General features: G+C 36.9%; 1 protein-coding gene across 5 annotated transcripts in view; it reads left to right on the forward strand.

Annotated features, from left to right (window-relative positions):
- Nucleotides 1-20,840, forward strand: part of EML6 (EMAP like 6) — a 118,812-nt gene that overhangs the window by 48,286 nt on the left and 49,686 nt on the right. For all 5 annotated transcript variants that reach the window (XM_074817073.1, XM_074817071.1, XM_074817072.1 and 2 more), the window contains exons 5-12: nt 1,273-1,458; nt 3,332-3,467; nt 7,406-7,607; nt 12,658-12,795; nt 15,349-15,605; nt 15,984-16,196; nt 16,845-17,012; nt 17,901-18,007. In XM_074817073.1, the coding sequence (XP_074673174.1) occupies nt 1,273-1,458; nt 3,332-3,467; nt 7,406-7,607; nt 12,658-12,795; nt 15,349-15,605; nt 15,984-16,196; nt 16,845-17,012; nt 17,901-18,007 (1,407 nt within the window). The remainder of the gene's footprint in view (nt 1-1,272; nt 1,459-3,331; nt 3,468-7,405; nt 7,608-12,657; nt 12,796-15,348; nt 15,606-15,983; nt 16,197-16,844; nt 17,013-17,900; nt 18,008-20,840) is intronic.

Consider the following 20,840-nt stretch of genomic DNA (forward strand, 5'->3'; position numbering starts at 1 on the left):
ATAAATTGGCTTATTTTAAGAGGCAAAGGGAAAATGTAAGTGAATTAGAAATAGAGAAGGATCTGAAATAAAAATCCTTGATCCAAGGATTTTCTGGAATTCAGTTTTATAGGAGCAAGTACAAAGAGAAAGACCTTAAAATACAGCTTATAGCCACAAAAAGGTGTAGGTATATGAAGTGGAATGAGGTAGACATGCATCGTGTCAGACACTTCAATATTCCTGTCCAGTCTCTGAAAGTATCTCTCCAGTGTGCAGGGGATCACAGAGCATAGATGCCTCCACTAGTAAAGGCCTGAGCTAGCAAGTCCATTTGAGACTTGCTACATCCTAGTGCTGGCAGGCCTGGATATTTCAGCACTTCTCCTACACATCTCATTGAAAATCTCTTTACTCTGCCTTCTCTGGAAGGTCTGATCCTTGAGGGGGGAGCTGAGTGCACAAACTACGCTCTCTGCTTTATAAAATGATATTTATGTAAAAAAAAATAAAGCACTTTGATTCAAAAAGAAAAAAGAAACGAGATTTCTAGCCTACCACTAAAGACACCTTTCTAAGACAAACTTTGTGTCCTCTCGACTCTTTTTTTTCCTCTTCCCCAGTCAGTCTTACATTCTTTTTTGCAGACCGTTGCTGTGTCTGTGCAGAAGTCAAGAAGGTCACCATGCCACACGTAGACAACCTCTTAGTCTCGTAGTCAGAAAGAGCTGTTTCACATACAAGTGTTTGCAGTCTCCATCCAACAGATGGTTTCTCAGTAAATATAGCTATATCTGAAGGATGTATCTCTTTCAGTGCACTGGAAAAGGGCAGAAATGTCTACTCCAGGCACATAAGTTCTTTAAGATAAAGTATTTTATTACTTCAAAACCGTAGCTGCATTTTAGGTTTTGCAGACAAGAGAAATGGGGCGTTCTTGGCTTTAAAAAGTGTGCATTTGTATTGACAGACATCACCCAGCCCAAATGTGATGAAAGATGTGAGATAATGCAAAGGGGTAGTGTAGCAATAGTGAATTGGAACTGCGCCTCTCTTTCTCAGACAGTTTGATCATTTTGTTTTGTTCTTAGACTTCCTGCATGTGCGTGAGGGCTTCCTTGGTAAGCAGGTGGTTCCTGCAGTAATGGGCCTTCTGGCTTCACAGGAGTCACTTCGGTGTCTGTCCAGACACTCTTCTGTAAGGATGTACCTCTGAGATCTGCACACTAATGTGGAACATTTATACTTAATAACACCATTTTTAATAATAACATTTATATTTGCATTTCACAGTTTTGGACATTGTGTGGAAATGCACTGACAGCAAAGAGAGGAATATTTGGTAAAACAGGAGATCTCCAAACTATCCTTTGTTTAGCATGTGCAAAAGAAGATATCACGTACTCTGGTGCTTTAAATGGTGACATCTATGTTTGGAAAGGGCTAAACTTAGTCCGCACAATTCAAGGAGCACATAGTGTAAGTTGTGTTTTTAATGTCGGTTTCTGAAATGAACTGTTCATTGAATTGGAAAGCTTCTTGAAGGCTTATCTCCAAAGATTTTCTTCTGTTTCAGGTCAGAAGAATGTCTAAGACTATTCATCAATTAAGAACTTTAATCTTATACTTTGTTTACATGTTGTCAACATGTTGAACTGGTATTGACAGAACTGCTGATCTTCATAGCGTTGGTTTAACCAAGCAGACTAAAGTGAAGTTTGTAAATCTAAAGTTTCACAGATTGAGTAGCTTCAGTTATGTTCATTTCACTTAAAAATAGTTGGTAACCAAATGATCTTATTTTAAACAGAATTTTAGCAGTAAAATTTCCAACCCTGAAGATTAATTTTTCATGAAAGCTTCAATGTGGAGTAAACATGTTTAATCTGTGAATTGCATTCCCACCATATTCCAAAGGCAGTTTACTCCAACTGGCTTCCTAACAACAACCCCTAATTTGGAGCAGTTATAATTACAGAGAGAAAGGAGAATGTATGGGATCATGTTAGATGTCTGACCACTCTAATATAATAAATTTACATCTCTGTTGTTGCTGCAGTAAAGGCACAGTAGGGTCTTCATGTCTTGTTTCAAATGCTTTTGAGAACTACTCCTGTTTTGAATGTGATTGTGGCTAATGGCATTCTAGCATGGGTTTGTTGGATAAAAGGAAACAAGAGTATTTTCCTTAGAAGAGTGATATGAAATCTATAGTTTTCTTCTAGAACCTTTCTAGAAAGAACACTGCAAACCGAACAGTTTTTTCTGACCTCCCACAATTAGTCATGTTGGCAGTGCATCAAGATTCATAGTAGCTCTTCAAATTAGATCTAAGTGTGCAGGAGAGGAATCGTTATTTGTAGAGGCAATCCTTAATTTATGAAAGCATTCAGCCTGGTCAGTGGGACATCTTACCTGCAGAACTACTGTGTCGTGGCCGGGTTGTGGTTATGTGCAACTCCGATAACATGGGAATATCTTTGGCAAACAATAAACCTTTGTAGTATATTTGCAGAAATTTTTTTTAGATTCATTAGAATGACTAGATACAATCTCTTTCTATATAATGTGTTCCATTTCATCCTTATAAATTATGGGGTTTGCCATGGCTAATATGCATTCTTTTGCCTGATTTCTAATCTCTATGTAATTAATTATTAGAAATACTCATTTATTAAGACATTGAACAAGGCCACTTTGAAAACAGAGGTCTTTTCTTCATTGTATTAATTTCGATGCAGTTCAACTTGTCTCTTGACTGAGAGGTTTTCCTAATAAAATACTGAATCAGCAGGCATTCCATGAGATATTCCAATGTAGGACAGCACAGTCATCAGTAATGAGGCATTTTCAAAAATGAAGAAGAAATTCAAACTGTAACAGAAACTTGTCTTTCAACGAAGAGAATGAATTGACACTCTTTCAGTTCCTGTCAGATTCCAAATGATGTCTGAACTGAATTCATGAAAGAATGTCTCAGTCATCTCCGCACCTGTAAGAATATTTGTATTGCTTGTTTGCTTGTTTTTGTTTATTCTGGGTAACTATTTATTTTAAGTGTTCCATTACTTATTTAATAGTCCTTGTAATAATATTAGCTAAACCAAATTTGAAGTTCAGCAAATAGGCTATATCACTGCTATTTGTACAAAAATTTCTACGCCAATCACTGAAGTGGGAGCACTTGAAATAAAAGTATCCCCCTGTGTTTGCTGGTTTGCTTTCTGGATGGACAACATTTGACTGCCTAGCAGTTTGTAGCCTTTAATAAGAGTCTGTTCAAAAATATTTGCTTTGTGTCTTTAAATTGATTGTAAAGAACTTTAAAACTTGTTATACTATTGGTTAACAGGCTGGAATTTTTAGTATGTATGCTTGTGAGGAAGGTTTTGCCACTGGAGGGAGAGATGGTTGCATTCGGTTATGGGACACTGATTTCAAACCAATTACTAAAATTGATCTCAGGGAGACTGAACAAGGATACAAAGGTAATGAGCTATTACTTTAATGGTTTTTCACACATCTAGATAATGGTTTATGACACAGTTTAATTTGAAGCATAAATGCCTTTGTGTACTGCTGATTTTTTTTTTTTTTTTACTTAATGACTGTATTGACATCTGAGATCTGTATTCCCTTTTTTTCTCTGACAATGATGTAGCCTGAGGAGTTTTCTATGTTTCATAGTATAAAGAGGGATGCTTATAGTTGCGGCTCCCTACCATGCAAAGACAAGAAGATAAGTAAAAACTGATTAAATGCAAGAAGATAGCAGAATTAAGTTAGACAGTCTTTAACTTAATTAATTATTTGCATTTAATTTAAATAATGAAGATTTCTGGAACCTGATATTCAAAGATGCTGAGCATCTGAACACTCCATTAGGTTTGGAATGGTAGCACTTGGCACATTTAACAGAGAGAATGTTGTTAAATTCTTGGCCATCATATTTGTTGAATCTAATCGTGCTTTCTATAAGCTTAGTCATCACTGTATGATTAGACTCTCAGAGCACTTACAATCTCCATAGGTCATAACGCACTCTTTATCCAGATCTTAGTCTTCTGGAAGCTCCACACGTCCGTTGGGATTCAGAGGGCAGCAGTCTGTTTGCTGGTTTGAAGCAGGCTGTATAGACGTTTGGCAGCCAGCTTTGTAATGGTTAATGTTAATTTCCCCTGCTTCTTAGCATATGTTTTTAGACCTAATTTTCATATTAAAATTACCATTGGAATAGTCAAGAGGCTACTAAGAAGGATAAAATTTTTCTTCTCAATTATGGATATTTTGGCCTGTGATCTAATAACAAGCTCGTTCGGTTTGTTTTTTCTTCTTACTTAGACCAGGTGAGCTGATGATTCTAACACTGGTGAAACGCATAGGTTTGCAATATCTAGGCTCATCCAGCAAGTAAACTGCCAGCAGCCTCAGATGAACACTGTTCCATCAGTCTGCCTTACTGTAGTGTCAACTCATGGAATTTAGGCCTCAAAAAAGTTTTCAGACCCCCAACTGGTAGTCCCTTTGCTCTGTACTTCTGGCTTTGTGTAGTTTTTTGCGGCCAGAATCATAATGTCATAATGTTTAGCATTCATTTCTAGAAAACAATAGCAATACCTTATGACCATTTACAGCAGTTTTGATCAATTTAGAAATACTTTCTAAAAATGGTGGAGAAATAAGCCTGCACCTGTGGGTTAGATCCTTCTGGCTAATACCAGTCTTGCAGGCAGTCTGTTCCTGATAAAGCTCAGAATAACATACATGAAGGGTGACACAGAGCACAGTGGTCACACACAGAACATGCATGTTCAGCCTCCTTTGTTCTTTGTGAAGTGCTTCAGGGAGGGAGCTTTGTCCAACACGTTTGCGAGACCACATTAGAAGCCATTTTTTTTATTCTTACTGCTGCCTGGGATGTGCCCACACTCAATGCAAAACAGACTTTAGCTACTTTTAATTGACTGTAGTTATCTTCTGTGGAAAATTATTACTTGAGAATTATAATTTAGATTACAGAGCTGTAATGTATTCATAAAGGTGTTTTCCTCAAGCACATAGTCTGCAGAAAGCCCCTAGCTACCCTTCTGCAGGCTGCCTAAGAAGAGATTTTGATCCTGATGGAAGTTCAATCAAGGAAAGGCTTTTTGAAAGTGAATTCTCATTAGACATGCTATGGAGTGATTCTACCTTGATGCCATTATTTCTACCATCTCCTAAATGCTACAGGGTACGGAATGTATAGATGAGAGCAGAGAAGTAGAACCAGACACTGTAACTGCAGCTATATGGGCTGAAAGACAGTCAATAGAGGGCTTCACTGTCGTCTTAGTTGGCAAAAGTAGTAAAAAATTCCATTAGCAGAAAGTGAATCGAGTTGCCATTTAGATCTTTATGTAAATGATAACAAATTTTTAAAAATTGATTAATTGATTTCTAAAATCTAAACCTGAAACACTGTCCAAATCTTGTCTTAAAAGCATTTAAATCCTTCAGATTTATGTATGTTTGTTAAAATAAAAACATTGCCTGCTTTAATGGCAAGAAACTGACTTAAGCAAGTCTGCAGAATTTTATCAAAGCTTAGTCAAAGATGGTGTGCCCATGAGTATAATCACTGAGACTAAGTAAGAAGACATGGTGCCGTATCTGTGAGAAGTGTGGTGGGACTGCTGGTTGACTACAGCTGTAAAAAATCAGGACCTTGGGGGTGACTGCAGGTCATAAAACCCAAGTGTGCACTTATACCCTGTCACCATCATTTAAAAAAGTGTTTATCTTTTTCCTGTTTCAGGGTTTCTTCTCTCTCTGTGTTCTTTCAATCTTGCCTGCGATGTTCCTGTTATGTCTCTGTCCTTTTCTGCTGTTTCTGTCTCCATATGTCCTCCCATGATGATCGCTTCTGTTAGTGCTTGCTGCTGACAGACCGTGGAAATTCTGCTTCAGTTATGTCAGTGGCACTGATTAGTTTAAGCACGTATGTAACTTCAAGCAATGGTGGTAGCCTTAAGGGCTTACCTACGACCTCCTGTTCCTTCTTGCCAATTACTTTTTTCCAAAGCGGTTTTGCAAAGGCATCAACTTTCAAACTTAAAACATTTTTCTAGGGTGCCAGGAGGATATTTCCCGCCCCCCACCCCATATATATATATGCATTCATCAGTTATCCTGTAGTGAAGAGTGCTAAACACTTGGTAAATGAGGTGCTTCACCAGTAACGATCTGATCATAGGCTTGGCTTTTATATTTAAACATACATGTCTATTAGTAAAAAGGTCTGATAATAGATAATCTTTATGTGCAGTACATCACAGAAAACATCAAAAGATGTCTCTTGTATTCTAAAACTTAATAGTACCCATTTTCCACTTACCCTCTGAACTTAATTCCTTCTGTGGCCTTTGGTGTGTTTCAGCAAGACGTCAGTCATAACTTCAGTATAATTTAGCTAAGTCATAAAATAACATTATCAAGATTTAAAGGTACTGGAAATGGATAAGACAATAAACGAAGATTAATTTGCCCCTCTCAAGAGATGACACAAAATGCCTACAATATATTTTATTTATGTGGCCAGTAGTTAATTGTATTGTGTATTTGGTTCCAAAAGATGTTAAAATGATGACACAATTGACCTTGACTACATGACAAATGTATTTTTTATTCATTCACATCTCTCAGAACCTAGACCCATTATCCAAACTTTAATTTTCATATACTGGAACAGAAAATACAAACGCTGCAGGCAGTCAACCAGAGGACGCTATCAAATTGCTCAGCCTGCTCAGAGGGTATTTTTAAGCTTGTGGTTAGTAAAATTCAGTCTTCAAAGTTAGGATCAGATTTGTAGAATAAGATCAATTTCTTTAAAAGCTACACAAAGCAAGATTCTCTTGGTTTGGGATTTTTTTTTTTTTTTTAATAAAATAATCGGTTGGGACTGAAATGGAGAAGTGTGATAACATGGGCACAAACCATTTAAATTTACCATTAAAATTTTGTTCAACATTTTATTTAAATGTGCAAAAAAGTAAGGTACTGAAAAAAGGAATAAACCCAATTTCAGTCACAGGAACCTTGCCTAATCTAAAACGTAGATCTTTAAATCATGGGAAATTGAATTGTTTTCTAAAGTAAATTCCCAAGGTGTATACAAAGCATAAGAGCTTGATCCCTTGAGAAACTGGCTGCAGAAATGTTAGACGCTCAGCATTTTCCCAGGATTGAGCCTTCTCTTTTTCTGTCAAGTGGAGATAATTTAACATAACTGTTTTGAGATTTTCATCTGCTGTGATGTATTATAAGACTTCCATGTCAAAACATAACACTTGTTATAAAGTAACTCTTGAAGTCTTAATGATCTTCACTGTACTATCACTTTGTCTGGTCAGTGCCATTAATCTAAGATTATTCTGTCCCCTGTCAGGTTTGTCCATCCGAAGTGTCTGTTGGAAAGCGGACAGACTCTTAGCAGGGACCCAGGACAGTGAAATATTTGAGGTGCTAGTAAGAGAGAGAGATAAACCCATGCTGATCATGCAGGGTCATTGTGAAGGGGAGCTCTGGGCCCTGGCAGTCCATCCAAAGAAGCCTTTAGCAGTCACAGGCAGTGACGACCGATCTGTACGGTAAGGCTAGATATTATTTATTTTTTATCTACTCATTCATGTACACATTAACTTGTAATTTAATTATTTTCTGGCCTTATGTTTAGACTCCATTAAGACAACGGGATTTTTTTCCATGTTTTTCTTAGCAGCTTTGCTTTTTCTCTTCAGACCCCATATTTGGGCTCCACACATCATGTAAAAGTAATCAGAATTTGTGTTCAAAACATGATGAATTGATATACTCTGCTTTAAGTACTAATTATTTACAGTTCTAAACAGCAGGTATAGGTATCTAAGTGGAGAATGGTCACCTCATACTTCTCTTCTGTTAATACTATCCAACAAACCTGAAACCTAAATACTTTTGACCTATGTCTTACACATCAGGTGTCTGCCTCAGCCTTGCGCGTTTAGAAAATCTGATCTAAACCAAATTCATTTAAAATCCCAGGAAATGAGATTAATGAAAATGCACTGGTGTACCCCAGTGAAAAAGATCTTCCAGATGTTTAGTTGTAGCACTTGTGCCTCAAAACTTTGTAGAAGAGAATTGAAATTTCATACACCTATTTGTGGGAATTGTCTCAAAGTCAAGGATGTTCCTTTTCCTGTCCCTGTTAACATTTGGCAAATTGATAAGTCTCTGAAAAGAAACTAAACATTTTTAATATGCTTAGTAAGACTTTACTGTAAAGTTTTTATGGACTACTAGTCAACTTATTTCAGAAACATATATGTGGGTTCTACCATTTGGCCATATTTCAACGGGCCAATCAGTCTCCTACCATATGTATGGCTTCTAATTTATGCTCCTTCAGATTCCACATTATGATTCACCTCTGTCTTGAAGCTTGCTGGTCAGGTGGAATTTCTTTTTCCCTTTCCTTTCTATCTTTTTACTTGTACTGCTTTCTTATTTCTGCCATCCCTCATCTCTTTCTAACCATAATTAAAATCTGAAGTGGGAAACTAAGAAGACTGCCAGTTGTTCACTACAGTCCTGTTATCTCCCTGTTTCAAGAAATAGTATTATTTCTTTCAGTTTATAAAACGCATGAATAGTCTCTTCTGCTTCAGTTTGTCTGTACAGTTTTATAGACAGGCACAAATTCACACTGCCTGCATTCTAGTAGGATGCAAGCCAGTTCTGGAGCAAGAGCTGCAAAGCTGGGATTAGCACTGTGCTGCCCTTAGGCTAATAAGCCTTGCTAAGATTTGGGATTTATTGTCTTGGACTGGCCTCTGGTTGGGATGGTAATTCAGCTCTGGCTTGGAGCTGCACAATGGACTGCTGACTCAAAGGGTGCTTGAACAAACTTGTGCCCCTTTGTGAAAGACGGGGCAAGCATGCTCTTTGTGCACAGAAAGGCTTAATGAGTGGTGCTGTTAGAATTATTGTGGTCGTTGTTGTTGTTGTTATGTTACTGATGCCTTTGGACTTTGCCAGTCTATAAAACGTGCGTTTGTTAACATTGCGGGTATTTTACTGCCCTACATCATACATCTGTTTAGCTGCTTAGGCACTAGAGAATGTGGGATTGATTGTTCAGATAGTGATATTTTTTATATACTACGGCTTTATGTGAGGAATTCCAGTAAAATATATAAATATTTTCAATAAGATAAAAAAGTACACAAAAGGATTTTCTTGCCATTTTTTTTCAATAATAAGATTGTATTGACAGGAATGTTTCTGTATTGCTGTTCGTTGTGGAATTTTTCTTAGTATTGGATTATCACATTATTTTGAAAAGAGTGGCTATATAATATAAAACCAAATTGTTTTACAAATACAAGTATTTAGCAGGCCAGATTATTTTCTCAAGTGAGATGTCTAGGTGAAAAGGACCACTGTAGAGTTAAGGGGAATGGCTGTAGATTTTCCCTAGCAGAGCTGAGAGAAGGCTCTAGCCAAATACGGGTTTCCTATGTTTTAAACTTCAAAAGCACATCAACTAGCAAAGCTGCCTGCTTCCTGTCTTTTACAACAGGAATAGGAAAGAAACATCGTTCTCATCTGAATGCTAAGAGGCATACAACGTTATTGATTATGTTTGTCCAGTGGAGCTCACATGTGTCTTCTTGTAGCGTAAGCGTTAGGACGTCTCGCTGCAGCACCACCACGAGCTGCTGTTCTGGCAGAACGTCTGCCCTATGCAGTCTGTCGTCTTGAAGGATCTCTTTCTGTAGTCCTGCATTTATAAGGAGATTGATTAGAACCTGGTTTTATATGAATCCATGTGAATATTTATAACTCGGATTTTTTCGTGTGAAGCATCGTTCTGCCAGTGGAATGAAACAAAGCAGCAGTAAAGCTTCTGTCATGAGCTGTGGCTTTTTCTGCAAATGAAGAGGTTGCTAGTAAGCCTCTTGGGAGGCCGTGATCAGTATGTGCTCCGATAAATAAACTCACCTGTCAGGGATATGACAGACAAGACTGGAATATTGACTAATAAAATAATGTTTCATGAGCCTGTTTGGGTTTTTAAAACTCATTCATTTAAACAAATGCATAGCAAAGCTGCCAAAGAATGGTGAAAACATGTCTTTGCCTTATTTGAAAATATATACACTTTTTATACGGAAATAGCTATTTATCTGGCTTTTCCAAAAACAACATGCAGAAGTATTTTGCCAGAGGAGATACTTTTTCTGTTTTCATAAGCAAAGCCAGGCTTTTATTTTGTCAGTTGTGTGTACAAATGCCTGTATTGGGCAAAATGCTTTTTTTTTAAAGAAAACTGAAATACTCTGCTTGCACTGCCGTGTATTGCCGTTACACTTGAATGTATTGGTCAAAGTGATCCATGTGAAACCAACATTTTGGAGGCAAATTTTATCCTGGTGTTTCCTTTGAAATCTTTCCAAATCCTTTCTGGTTCATTCTTTATTGTATTGGGCTCATAGCTTCTCCCTAGCAAGGCTGCTAAGCATCTTGCATCTTGTCTACTTCTGTTTTGTCTTTCAAAACAGTTTTAGCATCCCACATGCATTTTTTTCACCAGGAAATGGTACTTGCCATTATTTTCCCAGAGAAGCCTTTTCAAGTTCTTTCTCATCCTTGAATTCTTTCAGCCTGAGAAGAAACGAGCATCATTCAGGGTTATTGATTCTAGACTAATCCTAATAACATTAACCTCACAAGGCCCAAAAGGTTTCTTTCTCAATTAAGGCAGTCAAATTCTATAACCATTTTACTAAATTTATCAAACTCTTATCTTTATTTTTTTCTCCTGTTACTCTCCTTCAAGGCTGTATCTAAATGTTACTGCTGGGGTGGTCAGAAACTTCCTTCTTTCCAGGCTATATTCAATGTTCTGTTTATGCTGTTTGTTCTAGTGCCAACACGGTCCTTCAGCATAAGTTTTTCTCCTTCTTTGATGTTTATCCTACTGATGTATTTTTGGAAGCAATACTATCCCTTCCTGGCCTTTGTTTCACTAAGGTATAAAAGTTAAACTCTTTTGGTCTTCTTTAATGTGATACAGTCTTCATTCTCTTATACATCCTAATAATCCTTCACTGCATCTGTTCCTGTTTTTATTCTGATTTCTTGAAATAACTTGTCAAGAACGTGACAGATGAGGTCACTATGTGTTGTGTGCTATTGTTTTTGTGTACCTCCTGGAGTAGCACCCAGGATGTATTTTAGGAGCAAGTTTCCTTTTTCCTGTCTGCAGCTCACTCATGGATCCATAGTCATTCTAAAACTGAAAAATAGTGTGAGATCTTACTTCTTTTTGCTGGTTTCACTTGTTTCTAGCTTACAGCACAGTGCTAGACATAAGGCTCCGAAAGTACAGGCTTTGGTTAAATTTCATTCCATGTCTATTTGTTTCATCATCAAGAAACCTGTTTCTTCCAATATGATAAATCCATCTCTGGGTTCACAGTGCCTCCTGGCTTGCTGTCCGTAGCAAATCTCATTAGCATTCTCATCTTTTGTGCCCGTGTCTCCAGTGAAAGTATTAAATGTTACTATTCCAAAGCTTGTACATAGAAATCTCAGTAGTATCTTCCATCCAGCCTAATTGTTTCTTTCTGTAAAGCTTGCTATAAAACCTCATCCGGTATCACATTACAGTTCTTGTACAAATTGCTGTTTTCTTGAGTTTAGCCAAAAATCACATATGCTACTATTCAAATATTTTACTGAATATTTTATAAATCTTTTACAGATGCATTGTAATTTACAACACTGTCCTCAAAATATAGTTGGGTATTGCTGACTTAATTTTTCTAGCCCAAGAGGTCTCTTATGCATTTTCTTCCATACTTTTAATTATTCTTTTCTTTAAAAATGTTTCTAAATCCTGCATACTACTGAGATCTGCTTGTGTAGTGATCTGGAAAGCTCCCTCCATTCCTTCTTAAAAATATAGGTACATTATTTGCTTTTCTCCATCTTATGGCATAATTTATTGATTGATTCTTTTGATTTAAAATTAAGTAAATGAGCAAATTGGCTTGCAGCTTTGTCTGCTTCATTCAGGGTTATGGCAAGAAAATTTTCCCCATGGTTGGAATGTTTATGCTCTCTGAGTACTGCTTTCACTTTCAGTGAAAATTTCAGTCTGATCTGCACTGACCCTGTCTGTCTACAGAAACTAATTTTTTAATTACTCATCTAGGAGAATTCTATTATATCAGATAAGTAAAGTCTGGAGGTAACACCAAATGATTATGTAGTTTAGTTTCACCCTGTTTTCGCTTCTGCTATCACAGATGTGTATTCAGGTCTGAGGTGCCATGCCTGCCAGAACTGGGAATAGTAAAGGCTCCTTTATTTTGACAGAAATTTGAACCTGGAATCTGACATGAAGGTGTCTGAAAGCTTCATTTGATATTATTTACCATGACATTTAGTGCCACTGTCAGAAAATTCCATGTCCATTCTGTGACTGTCTGATTCAGACAGTCGTTGTACACCCTCTTCCTCTTCTTCTAGATCGATAAGCAAATGAGCCTCTACCAATTGAATTAGACTTTTTATTTTTCCTCTTGATGATATCGAAATGTTTTGCAGTCAAGAAAAATCTGCTACTGCTTTCCATGTCCTTTGATGCAGCTTATGGAGTCTGGCTGACCATGCCTTGATAGCCCGTTGTAATATGGAAGAAGCAGTGCGGAGCGTGTCTTTCAGTCCTGATGGCTCGCAGTTAGCGCTGGGAATGAAGGATGGCTCCTTCATTGTTCTTCGAGTGAGGTGAGAAAATCTTACCTTGTTTCTCAGGTTAGTGGGGGTTACAAGAAAATCTTACAAGTTTCTCACGTTAGTGGGGGGGAGTAACTCAAGATCATTTATGAAATCTCTTATTCCTATAAAAATTAAAAATCATTGGGTATTTTATCAGAAACAAAGAGTAAAATTGAGCGTATGCTTAAAACACCACTTGGTGTTTTAAAAGGTGGTAGTTTGGAAGTGAGGAGCAATGCTTTATTTAATTCAAAGTGTTAGCTCTTAGTAACAATGTTGATAAAATTTAAGATTTTCAAGTTTGGTGGGTTTTTTTAATTCTGATATTATACAGATACCTTGTGAAAAGAAATGTGTGTAACAGAGATAACATAGTTTTGAGAGAGATCTTCGTGATCATATGGTTCATTTCTTGCCATACACAAGAATGGATACTATGCAAAATAATCAATGATTGAAAGACATTTTTAAGCAAGTGCAAGATGTTTGTGAATTCTACTTTTCATATTAGATGACAAGCCTCTTTTTGCATGAGTGCATCATATGCAGTAGGCATTTTCTGTGTGGAATACCGTTACGGAAGACACACAAAACCGGGTGAAACATAACATTGGTTGTAGAGTGAAATAGCCAAACAAAATAGCATGATTACAAAATACACAAGCTATTTTAGCCTGTACTCAGTACAAGATCTGTGAAAACTCCTGTAATGTACTGCTTTAACTTAAGTGACCTATCATATTGATTTAAAATCCTTTTCAAAGACTAGTGTTTTTCTAAAGAAGTTAATCGTCTTTGTCTCACAGTAGTCTTGTCTTTGCTAATTTGCCTGATATGTAACATTATTCATGATTCAGCTGGTGGAGAGCGATAATGGAAACCCCAGCATTATTCCTGAAAGAGTGGCCACACCCTTGTGTAAGGCCCTGAATGCAGTTGCATCTCCATCTGTTCCTTGTCTGTGACAGATCTTCTGACAGTAACAAATGTGCAGCCTGTGATCCGGCAAACTGGACAATAGCAATGTGTTTTGGTGTCATTTTTTTGAATCATGCACTCAGCAACATGAATCCTTGTTCTCCTTTTTCTTGGCCATGAAGGATCTGGATCTACGGAATAATCCAAAGAATTAGCTGCTCTCCTCAGCTGCAGTATGTCCCACTATGGACTAGTTGTGTTACCAGTGTTCAGTAATAAGGCAGACTAGGAACAGGGTTGGTTTTTTTCCCAAACACTTTTTGAAGGAAAAAAATGGCTATGAATAAATAAGAATTTTCCCAACAAAATTTCTACTGTTATTGACATTTTGGAGTTTTACCATTTTAAGAGAAACTTCTAACAAAATTATTCTGTTAGGTTTTTTATGATCCTGGTCATCTATAATATTAATCTCTCCATTCGTATCAGCATCTCCCAGAAACCTCTGTCTTCAGTTACAGATGATTCTCCTTTCAGGACTCTGCTTTTAACAGTACTGTGTATCAGTATTTTTAAGATATATTAACAAAATTTCTTGTTTTCTAAATAAATTTCACTCCTTTTATAAATTTGATGTTATAGCAGTAACTCATTAGAGCAGAAATCAGGAAAAACATTTTAAAAACTTTAAATGGAGAGTAACAGAAACATGACATCTGCTGAAGACTGTTCTTCACAAAATTTTGTTACAGCCCAGATGTATAATCTGGTATGGATTGTCTTTGTAAATACAAAATTAACGGCACTAAGATTTGACTCATTGTTCAGTCAACTCAAGGGAGTATTTTAGAATTTTTTTTAAATGTTAGTTTTAGTTCTGTTCTCATAGCGAAAGAATTTGGGGAATCCTACTTGCAAAAATTTTGTCTTCATTCAGTAGCATTGCACTTTTTGGTTCCTTGGTTAATAGGGAAGGGGGTTATATCAAATATAATTTGATAGGGAAGAATTTAATATTTTTTTGAAAACTAGACTGTAAAGCTGTCTTGGGTTTTTTTTTTTTAATTTTTTTTTTTTTTTTAAAGACACATGCAAGTTGTGGTTCCTCTGTTTTTCCACTGGTGGGTTGTAGCGGTGCTGGAACCCCCAAAGCTGTAGCTAACAGGTCATGGCACGCGGGATTAATCATATCTAACTAGCAGTCTAATTGTTAGCCTCTAACCTCAACTGTTTGCCTGTCTCCCCAAAAGAGTCCACTGGAGAAATGGGTATCTTCCAAAGGCCATTTCAGCGTGGTCTTGTGAGAGACGGGGTAATGGAACTCTTTTTCCATTGCCTAGGTTAAAACAAAAACTAAGTCTGGTCTAGTTTAGGCTAGACAGCTAACTATTTTACAGCTAAAGTTCGGTGGATAGAATGAAGAGTATTGTTGACAAGTTAGGTTGTTTCTAACTTTTGCTGTAAAAGTCTGCTTCTAACCCATGAAAGCAATAGGAACTTACCAAAAAAAGGATTTTTTGGGGGTGAAATACGCTTTTTGCTGTAGAAATTATTCACTGTATCTATCTCCGTGTTTGTCTTACATATTTGTGGATTGCATGTTCACAAGTTTACAGTTCCCATTTTCACTGTTGGTTCTTGCAGAGACATGACAGAGGTCGTTCATATTAAAGACCGAAAAGAAGTAATCCATGAAATGAAATTCTCACCAGATGGCTCTTACCTTGCTGTGGGTTCTAATGATGGCCCGGTGGATATCTATGCGGTTGCTCAGCGATACAAAAAAATAGGAGAATGCAACAAATCTTCTAGTTTTATAACTCATATTGACTGGTCTGTGGATAGTAAATTCTTGCAAACCAATGATGGTGCAGGAGAGAGACTGTTCTACAAGATGCCATGTAAGTTTACAAGTGGCTCATGTTATGAACAAGTAAATGTCAGTGTTGATTTGAAAGAATAACAAAAATACTATATAAATAGTATATCTGCAAGTGGAGTTTCTTGACTGGAACTTACATAAATATCTAATGGTTCTCCACTTCTGTATGTTTTTAGCATGTTTATGTGCAGCTGCATTAGAACTTGTAAGATGTGTGATGTTGTCAAATACCACGAATGTGAGATTATACTAATTTAAGGTAAAATTGTGAATCTTTATAATTTATTGAGGCTAAAAGACTAATCCCAAGAAGAATACACAGATAAATGTGATGAAAAGAAATGGAGGTTACTGAAAAACAAATGATTGAACAGATTACTCACTGGCATATTTTCAGCTGGGAAGCATCTAACTAGCAAAGATGAGATCAAAGGAATTCACTGGGCCTCATGGACCTGTGTGATAGGATCTGAAGTGAATGGAATTTGGCCAAAGTATACAAACATTACAGATGTCAACTCTGTGGATGGAAATTACAGCAGCTCAGTGCTAGTGACCGGAGATGATTTTGGACTGGTTAAATTATTCAGATTTCCATGTCTAAAGAAAGGTAAGATAGTATTTTCTATTTCTGAAGAATGCAATATTTACTTTGATACCATATCAGTATATTTTCTGATGGTGGCTTGGAATTCTTGTGTATATTTCAAATTAGCGTGTGCACAATTCCTATCAGTGTTAATGGACATAAAGGTGAGACTTTAGCCCCCCGTATCTAGTGATTTCCAGCCAGTGTGTATGTACTTGTTTTTAGAACTGTTGGGAACATGTAGTTTGACATGTGTTTATTATGATATTACATTTTCAGAAACTAATTCAGCAAGACTTTATATCACATCGGAATTGTATCAACACCAGATGCACTACTATATTTTGTCCAAATTTATGCCAGTAACAATTTCAGAAACTTCAGTAGGGTTTCACTGTCTGTTTTATGCCATTATTTTATGCCATTATGTCTATCTATTTTATGCCATTTATTTTTATTTTCTAATTACTATTAGTATGAGAATATCAAGAGGCATGTAAGTATTTTTATGTTTTCAGTTTTCATAAAAGTGTTTAAACTGTGTTCCCATTAAAAGCCGAACTTGATTGGTGTTGTGGTTTGAGCCCAGAGGGCAACTGATACCTTCACTGGTTGGCTACAATCTTACTTTTTTTTCTTCTCACTAAGAGTTCTGTTTTTGATTTTTAGGAGCCAAATTTAGAAAATACGTTGGCCATTCAGCACATGTAACCAATGTCCGCTGGTCCCATGATTTTCAGTGGGTTTTAAGTACAGGAGGTGCTGATCACTCTGTTTTTCAGTGGCGATTTATTCCAGAAGGGATAACAAACGGTGTCCTTGAAACATCTCCGCAAGGTAAAAATGATCTCTTCTTAATTATTTATTAAATAAAATCAACAGAGAATGAAGCACTGTTGGAAAAGCTTTTATTGAATTAGCATAGAATATTTTTATTATAATTCCCTGGAATTACATATACTCAGCATGTTTGGGACATTTTACTTTTCATCAACAGCTGTTTGTTTTAGGCAAGGTGTGTTAAAAACTCTTCTGCAGTCTGCTGTGTGGTATGTTTAGGAATACATGAGTAGTATTTGTCAAAGAGTACGAAAAAAGATATTTAGAGGGAGATGACTAGATCAAACTGGATTTTCAAAATGAGCCATCTAACTTGCATTCAGAAGCCTGACTAGACAAGTGGAATTGTTTAATTTTCTTTTCAGTGCAAATTCACATATATGCATGATAGCTGTACTTTAGAATTGTTTTCTTGTTATCCATGATGTGTGCAATATTGTACAAAAGCCATATGAACTACATAGTGGCACTTGCTGAAGATTGGATTCCCTTCAGCAAAAGGGCAAAATTCACTCCGTACCTGCACAATTTGGTAAATGCCTGCGTTAGAGCAAATCTCTTTAAACACAGTGATCAGACTGAATGTTTTTATTTACCGTTTCTGTATGTTTTCACTCCAAAGCCTGTTAAGATAACCATATTCTCTCAGATGATGGAAATGTACCAGTAACTAGTCAGTTATTCTACTTCCGCCCGCCACCTTCCTGCCCCAGGCATTGAAACAGGAGAAACAGAGATGAAAGCTGGCACATTCAGTCAGCCCTTGTGATTTTTACAAGTTCTTGAATACTGCTTTGCACATAAGCTAAATTATATAAAAACATCACATTTTATTTCCCTGTGATTAGATGTGTTCAATATGTTGCTTGGGTTTTTTTTATGCAGAGGGTGGCGTTGATTCCTACAGTGAAGAATCAGATTCAGATTTATCTGATGTGCCAGAGTTAGATTCTGACATTGAGCAGGAAGCTCAAATCAACTATGATCGCCAGGTGAGTAAAAATTAACACACTTTGCCAATTATCTGACAATTTATTGTGACTATTTAGTAAAGATAAGTAAAAGAAGTTTGCAGCTAATTCATCAGACTGCTTTAAGAAGGTTATTTTGACAGTATTCAGCTGTTTATGCAAGCAATATACATAAAAACACAGTTTACTTTAGCTGGAGATGACAATTTAAAAGGGTTTGGAGAAAAAACATTAGTGTTTATACTACTATATGTTAGAATAAAGAATATATCTTAAAAAGCACAAAATTAAACAAGATTTTGTGAGACCCTATTGCTATTCCCATTCCCATGATAGGTTTTAGAGAAGACTTTTCGGTCCTATCAAATTTAGAATCCCAATTTGTAGAATATGGCTCATGGAGTTGTTGTATGACTTTTGCACATTCAAAGCAGAATACTCTCTTAATGAGTGTGAAGCCTGTATAATGCATTTATTTGTGACAAGATTCTTTTTTATTGCCAAGGACAACAATGTCTTAGAATTAAAATTGCCCTAGTTTATGGGAACCAAGCAAAACTGGTCTTTAATAATCACTTAATAGGCTTAGGTTTTTTTCTATTTTCGGTACATCTATGTTCTGAGATAAATTAAGATAGGTTGGTTCCATGCAAGAAGAAAACAAATAAGTGTTCTTTACTGCATTGATTTTTTTCAGGAATGGTAGTACGCCATTCCACTCTTTAACCTGATCTTTCAGTGTTGATTCATGCTTTGTCACTATGGGCGTGCCTGATGATCAGGACCGTTGCCTGAGCGCAGTTACAGTCACCAGATCTGCTGTGCTCTTGTCACGTGGGCACGGTGGGACTGCACCCCTCTCTGTGAGGGCACTCTCTGGGCCTTGTTACCGTGCTCAGCTCTTGGCTCCTCTTTCACAAAGCAGCTTTACCTTGCTGCTCCCTGATGTGAGATTTCACCCAACCTGCATCGTAACAATTTGCACTCGCACTACTATATTAGAGAACATCATTCAAGTCACAAAGTCACATGAAATTTAGAAAATTCCATAATAAAATGTAGTTTTGCCCTTTTTAGGTGCATGGATTATGATTACACTTTTCTGCAGGACTTCTACTTCACTTGGTGTGTGGGATATTTAGTTCTTACCTAACGAGAAACTATTAGCTCTTTTTTCATTCATCAGGCTGTTCCATGGCCAGCTTTCTTGCACACTGCTCGAACATGTCTGTGAAGAAAGAATTATTTTCCTTGTGGTTCTTTGCATTCCATTCATGATACTGAGTCACGTGGAAGGGCTCTCTTATCCTGGGTTTGAAGGAAAGGAAACATTAACATCAAATTCTGCTATCTGACTTCTGACTTTCACTTCTATTTAAAAATACCTGAGACCTGATTTTCAGGAGCTGTTGTCATTGTGAATAGAATATTACTTGTTACCTTGTCAGTTGCAGCGGTGAAAGGTCAGAACTTCTTCAGAGCAGAACTGGCAACTTGTACTAGGCGTGAAAAATACCCAGTAAGCTTGGTTCAAGTTGGTTTGAGTCATTTAATGGCTGATACAGAGCTGCTTTCTTCACTGTGGAAGGATCGCCTCTAATGTTCCATGCTTTAGCCAAGGACCATCCTTTGTCTTTTCACCTCGCTTTCTAGATTCTGCAATAAATTACATCGGTCCTTCTGACAGCATCTTATTTTACCTCTGTATTACAGAGATTGATTGTGTTTGCCAAATGATACAGAGGTTTTGTCAAATTTTCTCCCTCCCCTCTCCTTTACTCCAAGTCTCACTGGAGTGCTTGTCCCGTCTTCCTCCTTCTCTCCTTCTCCTGATTTTCCATCTGTATTCAGATTAGACAGCTTCCTCCTCCACTCTGTCTATGTGTCAAAAAGGATGCCTGGGTTTAAAAACTAAAAGTGAAAAAACAGTTGTAGGCAGTTAAACAGCAATATTCCAGGCAGGTTAATGCATGAAAAAACTAGAAGCAACTTAAAATAGAATCTTATATGGGAAGTGTGAGACAACCCCAAGCATAAGCTGCACTTCACGTTTTGTTAAAGGAAATAATTTTCAAAAGCACGTGGAAACAAAAACATTAATCTTATCTTGAGAATTGGGTTTGGGTTTGGTGGGGTTTTTTTAATGTTATGGAAGAAACAGTATAGAGGATTCTAGATTTTGAGATGCGTTAGAAAATGATGATCCTATATTCTGTTTCATTGGTAGCCTTCACTGAGGAGCCACAGTAAATAAATGGATGAGAACACTCAGGATAAAGTACAATACATATGAGTGACAGACACAATATGTTAAGGCTCTGTTTGCCCACCATTTCAAAATCTCGGCTCGTTATATGAACACCATTCTTGTAAAAATCCAGTGTTCCATCTTTGCAGTCAGGTAGACTTCTGTGGGAATGGCAATTTCACTGTCCCTTTGCAAAGTCCAGGAAACATAGGTGCAGAAAACAAACTCTAAAGCTTCATTTCAGCATTATAATGGATTTTACTTGGTGCCACAGCTTTGAAGACACTTCAGACATCTTTAGCAGTTCTACAGAGTTTCAGCATTTCTGAAAGATTTAAATGTATAGTATTTTGTGTATTTATAGAGCTGTAATTCTACTTCAGGATTCTGGGCACATTGGCAAATCACTTCAGTGCTGTTGGTTACTGTATATTTCACCGTAATCCCTAGATAGAATTAATTATGTTCAGCTTTGAGTATGTACACTGAAGCATGTATGAAGTTAAAAGACACTTAAAGAGTTCCAGTCAATATTTAAATTCCTTTTCAGTAAGTGACACTGGAATCTTCTAGAAAAATTACACTCTGATGCTGCTACTCCAAACG

This window comes from Strix aluco, chromosome 3 (genome assembly GCF_031877795.1).
Source record: "Strix aluco isolate bStrAlu1 chromosome 3, bStrAlu1.hap1, whole genome shotgun sequence".
In the NCBI taxonomy this organism is placed as follows: Eukaryota; Metazoa; Chordata; class Aves; order Strigiformes; family Strigidae; genus Strix; species Strix aluco.